Consider the following 14,694-nt stretch of genomic DNA (forward strand, 5'->3'; position numbering starts at 1 on the left):
AAGGCTTATAGGTCAAATATTTAACAATTTAATTAATGCGGTCTTAATTACAACAATAAACGTTTGCATGTTATTTCAGCCATATTGAGGTCTAGAGAGAAAGGAAGCCATTTTACCTGGCCCACTTTAGCTGGAATAAAGTCCTGCTCGGATGTATTACGACTGCTTTCTGTCTAAGAAAAAGAAAGATTAAAGTATAATTTCTACAATAATATGTTTAATTACCCACCAAATTGGTGAAAATGAAGATTATGCACTGGGGAAAATATTTAGACCTACAAAACATGAAAGTGCTAAAAAATGTTAAATAAATGTCATAGAAAGGGTAAAATTTTACTTTCTAACACATGTTAAGACATTGTTACAACATTTTTTATTTTTTTTTATTTAATGTTCAAATAATGTTTTGGCAGATAGAACCTTAATTCTAAGCGAAAAGTGTTTTTTTTAGAATTAGAAGGTTCTATCTGCATTTGACCCGTTCCAAAAATCCCCATTTACAAATTTGAGAGGATTTTGATATTGTATGTTTAGAATACATTTAGGGTCCCTGTTATTTTCATGTTTGAATGAAACTTGTTCCCCATAAATATTTTCCATATGTAATGCAAAAACGTTGAAGCTCAATCTCTCAAAACTGCTCACGACGCAGATAGAACCTTATAATTCCAAGGGAACGATTTTATTTCATTTTGTATCCTAGCAACAGACTTCTGCTGTGTCATCTGCAAGGTTTATTTCTATGCATCTGCTATACAAATATCAAGTCAGTGTCTTCATCTATTTGGTTATTATGACGTGTAAATAATTTCCACCAAAAAAAAAAATTTCACTTTAAATGATTAATCTCAGATTAATCTGGAAAAAAATATAACTTTTAACTTCTGCATGCAATTATTGTCCTTATTGCAATAGTTTTGTACTTGCACCAAACACATTTAAAATGTCTGCTTTACTTGGAATTGTTCATTCATTATATAATTGTATTGGAAGTTTATTTTTTACCTTCTTCGCTTATCTTAGTTTTCAGAATTGACTGCAAGTTGACTTGTGATCATCTAATAGCAAACAAACATTAAAGCAACATAGCCCTGAACATTTTAATATAGTTTAATCGATGCAGAGCAGGTGCCACCTGTTGAGGCGTTCAAGTACAATCATTTATTTAAACATTCAATGGTGAACTAGGCTTCGTAAGGAGGAATGCTCAAAACAGAGAGACATTTATTCTTGGTCTGCAACAGGACGGTTCTTGTAGTTCTCCAAATGTGACAGGATCCATCCAGAGGGGCCCAGGATGGTCACGAAAAAGGTCCCCATTGCAATTAATTGCTCCTGCATTGAGAACACAGTGACATTAGTGAAATACAGAACTACGTTATTCATCTATTATGAGTTTTTAGTTTTTAAACTAACCAAACTTTTTTCTCATGCATTGAACTCAAGAATGTTGTATTTTTGGTGCCTTAATTTCCTTCGCGATTTCATTTTAATATGACTTTTATTTAAAGTAGGCCTAGTAGTGCAAAACTATCCCAGATGGGAAATAAAATTTGAGGTATTTGTGTTTAGGGACATGTTAGCTATTATAGCTGGTCAAAAATGTTGTTTTTTTTAGGTGTTCCAGGCAAGAATACCAGCAAAAAACCGGTGTTTGAAACAGTCTAGTTGTCTGACCTGATAAAAAAGAGCTGCTCCAAGCCACCACCTGGATTTCCAAAAGGGTGAACTTTATTTGTCCGACAGGGTCGTAAAATTGGCTGCTTTCCAAAAACGTATAAGGCTACGAAGTTCTTTAAACACATTCATTAGGCTACATTACAGACACTAATATTAATGTCTTCATTTTATGACTATGAAAATGTCGACATGACAGAAAGCTGGCCGCTCGCGCTATTTCCACACTGTACGTGAGCGCGCAAATAGGATCAATGGCGTAATCTGCATTATAGTCCCGCCTGACTTTTAATTACACTGCCTAAAATATTATTCAAAGGTTTTCATAACAGAATTAAACATTTTTACCAACTCGCATACTCATGTAGGCTATTTAGCTAGTTGCTCGATAGTATCCGTTTATCACAGGCCGTCACACTCTCGCGCGCGCTGGTGGTAAAGTGCGCAGTTAAACTAAAAGTCAACCCATACTCACCCCAAAGGACAGCACATGTTTGGCTGGTTTGGCTGAAATGTTGACTTTAGGGATGATCTGGTGTCTCATCGCAGCCCTCAGCAGGTTGAAAGAGCAATTAAAGGCTGACATTGTGACGTTGTTAGATGTATCCAAACGCTAAAATATGTGCGCGCGGCTCAACTTGTGATGCGCCCTTCAGGGAAAGCGAGACGAGTTGCAATTTCTTGTCTACCTGCCAACTCCTATTTAAGGTCAGGGCGAGGAAAAAATAAAAAGAAATGTGTGTGTTTGCCAATCCGATGCGAGTTTGATAAGCTCGGTCTATTTAATTGGCTGTCCCGCCGCACTGCAGTCAAAATGGAGAGTGTTTTCGTGCCCGCAGTCAGATGGATGCCACCTGCTAGATGTCTTAAAATGTATTTTCTCGACGATGTTCTTAAACGGAATAACTGAACCACAGAAGTTAGAGGGCAAAAATGCAGTCTATTTCGTACGTAGCCTTTTTTTTTTTTTTTTTTTTTTTTTGCTTTTTGCATGCTTCTTGTTATCTGTAAATAACACGATTTACAATATTTTTTGATTTTCATTTTTATCCAGATTTCTATTTTGTTTTCTTACATTTCAGTGTTATATTGAATTTATGTAGGCTTTTGTATTGCAACAAAATAACTAACTGATACTGATATTATAATCCACCCTGGCTCTCAGTAAATTGATCCATTTCAAATAGGCTATTTCAAAATGTAGACTATACGCAACTCATAAAACACTTAGCCTGAAAAACATGTTCAACAAGGAACTATTGGTTAACCATTCCTGCCTCGCCAATAATGTACCGGAAGATGGAGCTATATGATCTTTATTCAGCAAATTGGCCCATTAAATTGACGAATTATTACAAATAAAAGCTGTTCTTTTCAACTTTCTATTTACCAAAGAATCCACAAAAAACTACTTATAATCATATATTTTAACATTTCGCTCGCGTTTCTTGAGCACCAAATCTGCAAAATGATTTCTGAAGAATGTTTGTGACCAGATTGAAAATTCAGCTCTGCCCTGACATGAAAGTTACGCTTTAGAATACATAGTCCTACTAAAGTAAAAAAAAATAATAATATATATATATATATGAAATTAATAATATATAGGCTATTTCAAATATGTTTCACAATATTCTGTTTTTAATTATTTATTTTTTTTATTAAATAAAGGCTGTCATTTTATAAATGCTGTCATTTTAAATGCTTTTTATTTTTTTTAATGCGGTCAGATGGTTACATTTAGCAAACTACACAAAAATACAGCAAGGTTAGGCCTACAACATTTAAGCTCCAGCTACTTCTAAAAAATGAAGAACAACGAATTTGCGTCCAGTTTTTAATTAATTTATGAAGCCTTTCATTCTGGGTTATTTGGCAAAATGGGTAAACAATAATTTAATTTTTTTTAAATGATAGCATTTAGCAAAAATATGATAGCAAAAATAGATAGACATGATAGCAATTTCAGTGACCCAACACATGGGTAAAAAATCATTTAAAAAAAAAGATCCCAGCATTTTGTAATGTAAATCTTGTGGTATTCAGCACGTTTCTTACTGACACGCCCCCAACTCGTAAAGAACGGGGGTTAACCCATTCAGACCCTGTGTCCATTACAATGGACATCACATGTCATAGTCATAGTTCATGTGTGCAAGCTCAGATGACATACTCTTTGCATTCTGGAGAGATGTGGTTGGGCACAGTGTAACGTCAGTCCATGATCATGATGAGGGTCTCGCTGTCGTTGGCCTCCTGAAAGGGTGGTTGTCCACACACTAGCATATAGTCGAGAAAACTGAGGAGGTACAACCTAAACCTCAGAAAGGGAACCAGGGACACAAGTACTGACTCTGCTATTCGGGCCGATCCCAGCAAGGTCAAGAACGTGAACTTGCGAGAACGTTCCCGCTCTGTGAGAAAGCCTTGTCCTTCAACATCCAGCCCACCTCTAAAGAGAAGCTTCTACCATTTGCACAGTACAACTGCTGCCATGTCTTGTAGAGATCGGATCCCGAGATCAAAGAACAAACTGGCATGAGAAGCCCTCAAATTGCAACTTACTGGACACTAAAAGAATAAGTGTGTTCTCACCTCATACTGTAACCTCAGAGGTGCTTCCCACTCAATCTACTAATTGTATATTATTATTTTCTTTCCCTACCCAGCATTCATTGCTGCTTTCCTGTAAGACAGTTAACCTTTTGGCAATGCTGTGTATATGAACACCTGTATCTACTGACACTGCTGACTATATTCTGTGCTATCTCAGAGAAGTTTATTAGAAGTAGCATATGTCTTGCTAGCGTAGAAGCTTTAATTCAATAACTTGTCATTTTGCAATGTAATATCTTAACCACATTATGTGTTCCACAGAGTTTAGTGATAAACGAGTGACTGAGTGACCATTCTTCACAGTGACACAGAAAAAGGCAACACGAGAACATACGGTGAGCAATCACAATAGAGGCCATTTAGGCTCAAGGACTTGCCACTTAGTCGGTACAGTAGTCCTAACAAGTTTTTAGTCATTCATTTTGTTTTTGTTTTTGCCGGTAACTGTGAGGCAACGTTCTTTACTCGCAGAACTTTGAAGTTGCATTCTGTGGCATTGAGGAAGTTGCTAATTCTCGTGCTAGCATGTTAGATTGCACCTTCACTGTCAGGCAGTGGGACAGGAAGCAGAACAGTTTGCCACATTGATACAGTGAGCAGTTTGGGAGCAAAGCATGCTAAATGAGAACAGCTTAGCATAACATTAGCATTTTGTGAGCTGGGGGATTGACCAGGGAAAGATGCTAAGTATATCTGTGATACATTTTCAAAAAAAAAAAAGAGAAGAGGGCTCAAACCGAGATTATTCTGAGAGATTATAGCTAGAGACTTTTTGTGAAATGGACATAATGTTACACAAAAACAGAAGACTGGTCTTCCTGGAGCAGTATTTTGGAGTTTGTTTTAAAACTGCTAATTCTTGGAAATATTTTGAAGCTTTTATCAAATATCAGAGCGTTATCAAGGGTTTTTTAGAAAGATGGTGACAAAGACATCAAAGACTTCTTTTTTTTTCTTTCTTTTCTTTTTTTTAACATGAGATATGTGAGGGAGATTAATTAAATAACATTTGAACATCTATTTTTGTTTAATCATTTGCCTTTGGGTACATTTTTAACATATGTTGTATATGGGTATAAGCTCTTTGAAATATCCATATATTATGTACAGTGTATATATATTTTTTTTGAACGTTATGCTATTGGTATGATGTTGTATTTTGACCCTTGCACCGTATCCATTCGAACATTTCAATCCCTCCATTTTAGATCGTATTCAATGAACGTAGCAACTTTTATGACGCTAGTTTGATGATCGACAAAGATCATATGGATCATAAATGCATTTGAAGAGCTGTATGATATCATAAAGCTAAATTGCGTAGCTGAGCCTAGTTTAAAATCCAGCCTTCGTATGTTGCAATGGCATGAGTGAAGCTAGCGGTTACTGTGGTTTTGACCTCCTAAACAGCCTAAACACGATCACATTAACATTTAGATAGGCGGTGTGTGACTGTGTACTGTTACTTTGGTACTCTAAAGGACGTCAAAGTTATTCAGTCACTTCACATGTTCGTAAGTTTCTGTGGTATACATAGTACACCTTTCACTGGTGAATTAATTATTTTTTGTCAGACTTTAGTAAATGTAAATGTCGAATAAGCCTATACTTTTTTTTTTTTTTTTTTTTTTGCAATATCTTGGACCATGAATAAGCTTGACCAAATGCACAAGAATAGATGTAATAAAAAGGTGCTTTGGGGAGAGATATTGAGGGTTATATTAGATCTATGTAACGTGAAATTTGAATTTTTATTCCCATACAAAGTTTAAACTAGGAAAAACCATCCTGACCTGTGATGTTTTGTAAGTAAAACCTTCTGAACCAATTGGATGGCAGAGGGATATAAAAGCCAGACGTGCATTATATTTTCGTAATCAGCATTTTTTTTTTTCTTATTATTTTGATGTTACTCATTTGACATGGGTCTCCATCTTTCAAAGCAACTGTAATCACATCACGACCGTTGGATTTTGGTTTGTCTATAGTCCCATTGACCCTTACTAAAATTATGACTGTCTCAATGAGATTAATTTATTTTTATATTTATTTATTAAAACTGATTAAACTGCCCTTGTGTCATTGTATTTTTTTCTTTTTTCAAAGACTTTGCACAAGACCGATGCATGACGTGGCTTTCTCTGTTTAAAACCATTTGAATATTTATTTGAATATTTTAGTTTTCTTCAAGGCCATTTACATCAATATACATTCATATGACATATTCAGTGAAGCAAGCATTGCGTGGTTATTTATACTGGTTGTAAGAACACAATCCATTTTGATGACATTTAAAATACAACAGTTAAAATTGTCAATATATTTACAAAAAAATGAGAAAGCAAATACAAGAAGAACAGCAACTGGGAAAATACTATACCATAGTGATTGAGGTGAACTATTATTTTAAATTCAGTAATACAGCACATAATGGGTCTATGTTAACCCACTATCATTATTTTTTTATCTTCCTTGACCTTAATCATCTGTTATCAAAAAGGTACCACTGACGCAAACAATTTTTAACTATAAACCCTGTAAACTGTAGAAGTTATCTTTGGTAAACTGTGCCATATGGTACATTAGCAAGCTAAGTATACAGTAGCTAAGTGATGTGACTGCATGGCCAAGCACCTCCTCTTTTGTGATTGTCTCCATAGAAATAGTCCTTTGTCACTCTCCCATTTTGGCCTTCGGAGGGAGTTTATCATCCACACGAGAGCTCTTGATCCTCTGAGGGAGAAAAAGTTAATGACATTTTTTTGGTTACGTAAACGGTCCATAACATACATTAGATTTTAAAATAATTGTTTGGTTAATCACATGATGCCTTTAGTCTCGATGAACCACGAGAAACCAAATTAAATTGAGTCATAAAGTAATAAAGACAAATAACATTAGCGTTCTGTCAGCTTTATTAACTAATTGGGAAAAAGATTGCTGTAAATGACAGGCATGATAGTAATAACTTACAGCTACACTTTGTTCCCACCTTTGTGTTATGTAAACAAAAACTTAAAATGTAATATGCATGGCTAAACAATGTAGAATGCTAAAATACTAAGTTAGCAAAAGTGGTACCTGTTTCTTAAGCGCTTGCATCGAGTGAAACTCGATTTGTTCTCTCTTGATTCGGACCCAATCCGGTTCATCAGGGATCATGAAGGCCAAAATCATCTTCGCCATGATCAGGACATGCTAGAAACAGCATAATAAAACCATCAAGACATTCACCAACAGAGCTTGTGAAAACAGCAGCCAGCTAATTCACTTCAGATAAGTGCTTTCAAGCCCTTCTGGGAAGTTCGTATTTACAATATGGGAGGTATTTACACTGATCAGAGCATGTTCATGTACCTTTTCTACATTACAAAAATGATGTCTTGCACATCAGGTGTGTTTTTGCTTTTTTGTGATTTTATTCAATTCATGAAGGCGCTGTAAAAAGAATCTTTATATTAAATTGTAAATGTACAATACGGTTGTATTATGTACATCCAACTTATTGTAAATAAAAAAAAATGTTATTAATTTAAACAAATTTACTGTAAAGTACAGACTCTCCAGCAACGTAAGACCTCTGACATATATAGCAATTGTAAGTCGCTTTGTATAAAAAGTGTCAGATAAATGAATAAATGTAAATGTGTGTTTCTGTTCATGTGCATCTAACAGTACTCGTAAAAGCGATCTTTCCAACATGACTTGAACGAACCCTTAATCAAATTCCTGTAAAGGGATAGTTTACTTTGAAATTAATTTTTGATAATGTTTTAGCTTACCTCTAGCTAGTCCAAGACCGAAAAAAGGTCCATTCCGTCCTTGGGCCTTAGGCAAACGGACGCGGGTTGGCGGACGAGCGCGCCGGCACTCCATAATTCCACTGTCCACGAACACACTATTGTCCAATAACCCACTATTTTTGAAAAGTAAAAACCCTGGCCTTCATGCAACAAGCTGTAATTGGACAGAATCCCGCCTGCAATCTATTGAATGATGATTTGGGTAGTGTGTTTTTTGGACATTTTAATTATAAATGATAAATGATAAAACTATTTTACTGCACTCAGTGGGGCCCCCTGAGTCCCCCATTTTTGCACTCAGGTCTAAGTCCCATTGCCCTCTATCAGAATCCAGAGTTTCAAGAAGATCAGAGAAACTCAAAATTTCAACCCAAAAAAAAACACCGACAGTGTTACTTACCCCTGTCGGTTTTTTTTTTGTGCGAAAAAATACGTTTCTCCAATCTTCTTGAAACTCTGGATTCTGATAGAGGGGCCATGGGACTTAGACCTGAGTGCAAAAAATGGAGGCTCTAGACGTTCCAGAGCTGAGATATTGAGATCCCACGTAGAATTTATGCCATTATAAAAATAGTAGGTTCGCGGACGGTGGAATTTTGGGGCGGCGCTTGGTGCCACGGACATAGGGGGCCCCTCTAAGTGCAGTAAAATAGTTTTTATCACGACAGCAACTTTAATTAAAATGTCCAAAAAACACACTACCCAAATCCTCATTCAATAGATTGCAGGCGGGATTTTGTCCATTTGCAGCTTATTGCATGAAGGCCAGGGTTAGTACTTTTCAAAAATATTGGGTTATTGGACAAAAAGTGTGTTCATGGACAGTGGAATTATGGGACGGCGCTTTGGTGCTAGGGACTGAGGGGTAGTGATGGCCAAATGAAGCGTTTCGAAGCATTATTGCTCAATATCAAAATACGTGAAACTTATTTTTTCGCACACAAAAAAAAAACCCGAAAGGGGTACCACTGTCGTTTTTTATTTTTTCAGGTCGAATTTTTTAGTTGCTCTGATCTTCTTGAAACTCTGGATTCTGACAGAGGGCCATGGGACTTAGACCTGAGTGCAAAAATGGAGGCTCTAGACCCTTCCAGAGCTGAGATATTGAGATCCTTCGTAGCATTTATGCCATTATGAATATCTCAATATCTCAGCTCTGGAAGGGTCTAGAGCCTCCATTTTTGCACTCAGGTCAAACTCTCGTGGCCCTCTATCAGAATCCAGAGTTTTGAGAAGATTGGAGAAAGTTAATTTTTCACCTGAAAACGAAAAAAACGAAAGGGGTAACTGTCGTTTTTTTTTTTTCGGGTCAAAATTTTGAATTTCGATATCTCAGCTCTGGAAGGGTCTAGAGCCTCCATTTTTGCACTCAGGTCAAAGTCTTGTGGCCCTCTATCAGAATCCAGAGTTTTGAGAAGATTGGAGAAACTTAATTTTTCGCCCGAAAACGAAAAAAACGAAAGGGAAAAAAACGAAAAAAAACACTTTCGTGTTTTTTTTTCGGGTCGAAATTTTGAATTTCGATATCTCAGCTCTGGAAGGGTCTAGAGCCTCTATTTTTGCACTCAGGTCAAAGTCTCGTGGCCCTTTATCAGAATCCAGAGTTTTGAGAAGATTGGAGAAACTTAATTTTTCACCCGAAAACGGAAAAAACGAAAGGGGTAACACTGTCGTTTTTTTTTTTTTTTGGGTCAAAATTTTGAATTTTGATATCTCAGCTCTGGAAGGGTCTAGAGCCTCCATTTTTGCACTCAGGTCAAAATTTTGTGGCCCTCTATCAGAATCCAGAGTTTTGAGAAGATTGGAGAAACTCAATTTTTCGCCTGAAAATGAAAAAAAACGAAAGGGGTAACACTGTCGTGTTTTTTTTCAGGTCGAAGTTTTGAATTTCGATATCTCAGCTCTGGAAGGGTCTAGAGCCTCCATTTTTGCACTCAGGTCAAAGTTTCGTGGCCCTCTATCAGAATCCAGAGTTTTGAGAAGATTGGAGAAACTCAATTTTTCGCCCGAAAATGAAAAAAAACGAAAGGGGTAACACTGTCGTTTTTTTTCGGGTCGAAATTTTTAATTTCGATATCTCAGCTCTGGAAGGGTCTAGAGCCTCCATTTTTGCACTCAGGTCAAAGTCTTACAGCCCTCTATCATAATCCAGAGTTTTGAGAAGATTGGAGAAACTCAATTTTTTGCCCGAAAATGAAAAAAAACGAAAGGGGTAACACTGTCATTTTTTTTTTCGGGTCGAAATTTTGAATTTCGATATCTCAGCTCTGGAAGGGTCTAGAGCCTCCATTTTTGCACTCAGGTCAAAGTCTTACAGCCCTCTATCAGAATCCAGAGTTTTGAGGAGATTGGAGAAACTCAATTTTTCGCCCGAAAATGAAAAAAAAAAACGAAAGGGGTAACACTGTCGTTTTTTTTTCGGGTCGAAATTTTGAATTTTGATATCTCAGCTCTGGAAGGGTCTAGAGCCTCCATTTTTGCACTCAGGTCAAAGTCTTACAGCCCTCTATCATAATCCAGAGTTTTGAGAAGATTGGAGAAACTCAATTTTTCGCCCGAAAATGAAAAAAAAACGAAAGGGGTAACACTGTCGTTTTTTTTTTCGGGTCGAAATTTTGAATTTCGATATCTCAGCTCTGGAAGGGTCTAGAGCCTCCATTTTTGCACTCAGGTCAAAGTTTCGTGGCGCTCTATCAGAATCCAGAGTTTTGAGAAGATTGGAGAAACTCAATTTTTCGCCCGAAAATGAAAAAAAACGAAAGGGGTAACACTGTCGTTTTTTTTTTCGGGTCGAAATTTTGAATTTCGATATCTCAGCTCTGGAAGGGTCTAGAGCCTCCATTTTTGCACTCAGGTCAAAGTTTCGTGGCCCTCTATCAGAATCCAGAGTTTTGAGAAGATTGGAGAAACTAAATTTTTCGCCCGAAAATGAAAAAAAACGAAAGGGGTAACACTGTCGTTTTTTTTTCGGGTCGAAATTTTGAATTTCGATATCTCAGCTCTGGAAGGGTCTAGAGCCTCCATTTTTGCACTCAGGTCAAAGTTTTGTGGCCCTCTATCAGAATCCAGAGTTTTGAGAAGATTGGAGAAACTAAATTTTTCGCCCGAAAATGAAAAAAAAACGAAAGGGGTAACACTGTCATTTTTTTTTTCGGGTCAAAATTTTGAATTTCGAAATCTCAGCTCTGGAAGGGTCTAGAGCCTCCATTTTTGCACTCAGGTCAAAGTCTTACAGCCCTCTATCAGAATCTAGAGTTTTGAGAAGATTGGAGAAACTCAATTTTTCGCCCGAAAATGAAAAAAAACGAAAGGGGTAACACTGTCGTTTTTTTTTCGGGTCGAAATTTTGAATTTCGATATCTCAGCTCTGGAAGGGTCTAGAGCCTCCATTTTTGCACTCAGGTCAAAGTTTCGTGGCCCTCTATCAGAATCCAGAGTTTTGAGAAGATTGGAGAAACTCAATTTTTCGCCCGAAAATGAAAAAAAACGAAAGGGGTAACACTGTCGTTTTTTTTCGGGTCGAAATTTTTAATTTCGATATCTCAGCTCTGGAAGGGTCTAGAGCCTCCATTTTTGCACTCAGGTCAAAGTCTTACAGCCCTCTATCATAATCCAGAGTTTTGAGAAGATTGGAGAAACTCAATTTTTTGCCCGAAAATGAAAAAAAACGAAAGGGGTAACACTGTAATTTTTTTTTTCGGGTCGAAATTTTGAATTTCGATATCTCAGCTCTGGAAGGGTCTAGAGCCTCCATTTTTGCACTCAGGTCAAAGTCTTACAGCCCTCTATCAGAATCCAGAGTTTTGAGGAGATTGGAGAAACTCAATTTTTCGCCCGAAAATGAAAAAAAAAAACGAAAGGGGTAACACTGTCGTTTTTTTTTCGGGTCGAAATTTTGAATTTTGATATCTCAGCTCTGTAGGGGTTTAGAGCCTCCATTTTTGCACTCAGGTCAAAGTCTTACAGCCCTCTATCATAATCCAGAGTTTTGAGAAGATTGGAGAAACTCAATTTTTCGCCCGAAAATGAAAAAAAAACGAAAGGGGTAACACTGTCGTTTTTTTTTTTCGGGTCGAAATTTTGAATTTCGATATCTCAGCTCTGGAAGGGTCTAGAGCCTCCATTTTTGCACTCAGGTCAAAGTTTCGTGGCCCTCTATCAGAATCCAGAGTTTTGAGAAGATTGGAGAAACTCAATTTTTCGCCCGAAAATGAAAAAAAACGAAAGGAGTAACACTGTCGTTTTTTTTTCGGGTCAAAATTTTGAATTTCGATATCTCAGCTCTGGAAGGGTCTAGAGCCTCCATTTTTGCACTCAGGTCAAAGTTTCGTGGCGCTCTATCAGAATCCAGAGTTTTGAGAAGATTGGAGAAACTCAATTTTTCGCCCGAAAATGAAAAAAAACGAAAGGGGTAACACTGTCGTTTTTTTTTCGGGTCGAAATTTTGAATTTCGATATCTCAGCTCTGGAAGGGTCTAGAGCCTCCATTTTTGCACTCAGGTCAAAGTTTCGTGGCCCTCTATCAGAATCCAGAGTTTTGAGAAGATTGGAGAAACTAAATTTTTCGCCCGAAAATGAAAAAAAACGAAAGGGGTAACACTGTCGTTTTTTTTTCGGGTCGAAATTTTGAATTTCGATATCTCAGCTCTGGAAGGGTCTAGAGCCTCCAATTTTTTCACTCAGGTCAAAGTTTTGTGGCCCTCTATCAGAATCCAGAGTTTTGAGAAGATTGGAGAAACTAAATTTTTCGCCCGAAAATGAAAAAAAAACGAAAGGGGTAACACTGTCGTTTTTTTTTTTCGGGTCGAAATTTTGAATTTCGATATCTCAGCTCTGGAAGGGTCTAGAGCCTCCATTTTTGCACTCAGGTCAAAGTTTCGTGGCCCTTTATCAGAATCCAGAGTTTTGAGAAGATTGGAGAAACTCAATTTTTCGCCCGAAAATGAAAAAAAAACGTAAGGGGTAACACTGTCGTTTTTTTTTTCGGGTTGAAATTTTGAATTTCGATATCTCAGCTCTGGAAGGGTCTAGAGCCTCCATTTTTGCACTCAGGTCAAAGTTTCGTGGCCCTCTATCAGAATCCAGAGTTTTGAGAAGATTGGAGAAACTCAATTTTTCGCCCGAAAATGAAAAAAAACGAAAGGGGTAACACTGTCGTTTTTTTTTTCAGGTCAAAATTTTGAATTTCGATATCTCAGCTCTGGAAGGGTCTAGAGCCTCCATTTTTGCACTCAGGTCAAAGTCTTACAGCCCTCTATCAGAATCCAGAGTTTTGAGAAGATTGGAGAAACTCAATTTTTTGCCCGAAAATGAAAAAAAACGAAAGGGGTAACACTGTCGTTTTTTTTCGGGTCGAAATTTTGAATTTCGATATCTCAGCTCTGGAAGGGTCTAGAGCCTCGATTTTTGCACTCAGGTCAAAGTTTCGTGGCCCTCTATCAGAATCCAGAGTTTTGAGAAGATTGGAGAAACTCAATTTTTCGCCCGAAAATGAAAAAAAACGAAAGGGGTAACACTGTCGTTTTTTTTTTCGGGTCGAAATTTTGAATTTCGATATCTCAGCTCTGGAAGGGTCTAGAGCCTCCATTTTTGCACTCAGGTCAAAGTTTTGTGGCCCTCTATCAGAATCCAAAGTTTTGAGAAGATTGAAGAAACTCAATTTTTCGCCCGAAAATGAAAAAAAACGAAAGGGGTAACACTGCCGTTTTTTTTTCGGGTCGAAATTTTGAATTTCGATGTCTCAGCTCTGGAAGGGTCTAGAGCCTCCATTTTTGCACTCAGGTCAAAGTTTTGTGGCCCTCTATCAGAATCCAGAGTTTTGAGAAGATTGGAGAAACTCAATTTTTCGCCCGAAAATGAAAAAAAACGAAAGGGGTAACACTGTCGTTTTTTTTTTCGGGTCAAAATTTTGAATTTCGATATCTCAGCTCTGGAAGGGTCTAGAGCCTCCATTTTTGCACTCAGGTCAAAGTCTTACAGCCCTCTATCAGAATCCAGAGTTTTGAGAAGATTGGAGAAACTAAATTTTTCGCCCGAAAATGAAAAAAAACGAAAGGGGTAACACTGTCGTTTTTTTTTCGGGTCAAAATTTTGAATTTCGATATCTCAGCTCTGGAAGGGTCTAGAGCCTCCATTTTTGCACTCAGGTCAAAGTCTTACAGCCCTCTATCAGAATCCAGAGGTTTGAGAAGATTGGAGAAACTCAATTTTTCGCCCGAAAATGAAAAAAAACGAAAGGGGTAACACTGTCGTTTTTTTTTCGGGTCGAAATTTTGAATTTCGATATCTCAGCTCTGGAAGGGTCTAGAGCCTCCATTTTTGCACTCAGGTCAAAGTTTTGTGGCCCTCTATCAGAATCCAGAGTTTTGAGAAGATTGGAGAAACTCAATTTTTCGCCCGAAAATGAAAAAAAACAAAAGGGGTAACACTGTCGGTTTTTTTTCGGGTCAAAATTTTGAATTTCGATATCTCAGCTCTGGAAGGGTCTAGAGCCTCCATTTTTGCACTCAGGTCAAAGTCTTACAGCCCTCTATCAGAATCCAGAGTTTTGAGAAGATTGGAGAAACTTAATTTTTCGCCCGAAAACGAAAAAAACGAA

General features: G+C 37.3%; 1 protein-coding gene and 1 long non-coding RNA gene across 2 annotated transcripts; both read right to left on the reverse strand.

Annotated features, from left to right (window-relative positions):
- Positions 1-1,094: 1,094 nt before the first annotated feature.
- On the reverse strand, positions 1,095-2,380 carry cox8b (cytochrome c oxidase subunit 8B). Its single transcript, XM_039657044.2, has 2 exons — positions 2,153-2,380; positions 1,095-1,335 (listed from the first exon to the last, which is right to left on the reverse strand). Exons 1-2 carry the CDS (start codon positions 2,261-2,263, stop codon positions 1,225-1,227), a joined length of 222 nt encoding a protein of 73 aa, XP_039512978.1. The 5' UTR covers positions 2,264-2,380; the 3' UTR covers positions 1,095-1,224.
- A 4,613-nt stretch (positions 2,381-6,993) lies between these two features.
- LOC120468312 (uncharacterized) lies at positions 6,994-7,850 on the reverse strand. The gene is made up of 2 exons (XR_005620227.2): positions 7,375-7,850; positions 6,994-7,026 (listed from the first exon to the last, which is right to left on the reverse strand). It is a non-coding gene; the product is annotated as an uncharacterized LOC120468312 (long non-coding RNA).
- Between the last annotated feature and the right edge of the window lie 6,844 nt (positions 7,851-14,694).

Source organism: Pimephales promelas, chromosome 25 (genome assembly GCF_988280905.1).
Source record: "Pimephales promelas chromosome 25, fPimPro1.hap1.1, whole genome shotgun sequence".
Classification (NCBI taxonomy): domain Eukaryota; kingdom Metazoa; phylum Chordata; class Actinopteri; order Cypriniformes; family Leuciscidae; genus Pimephales; species Pimephales promelas.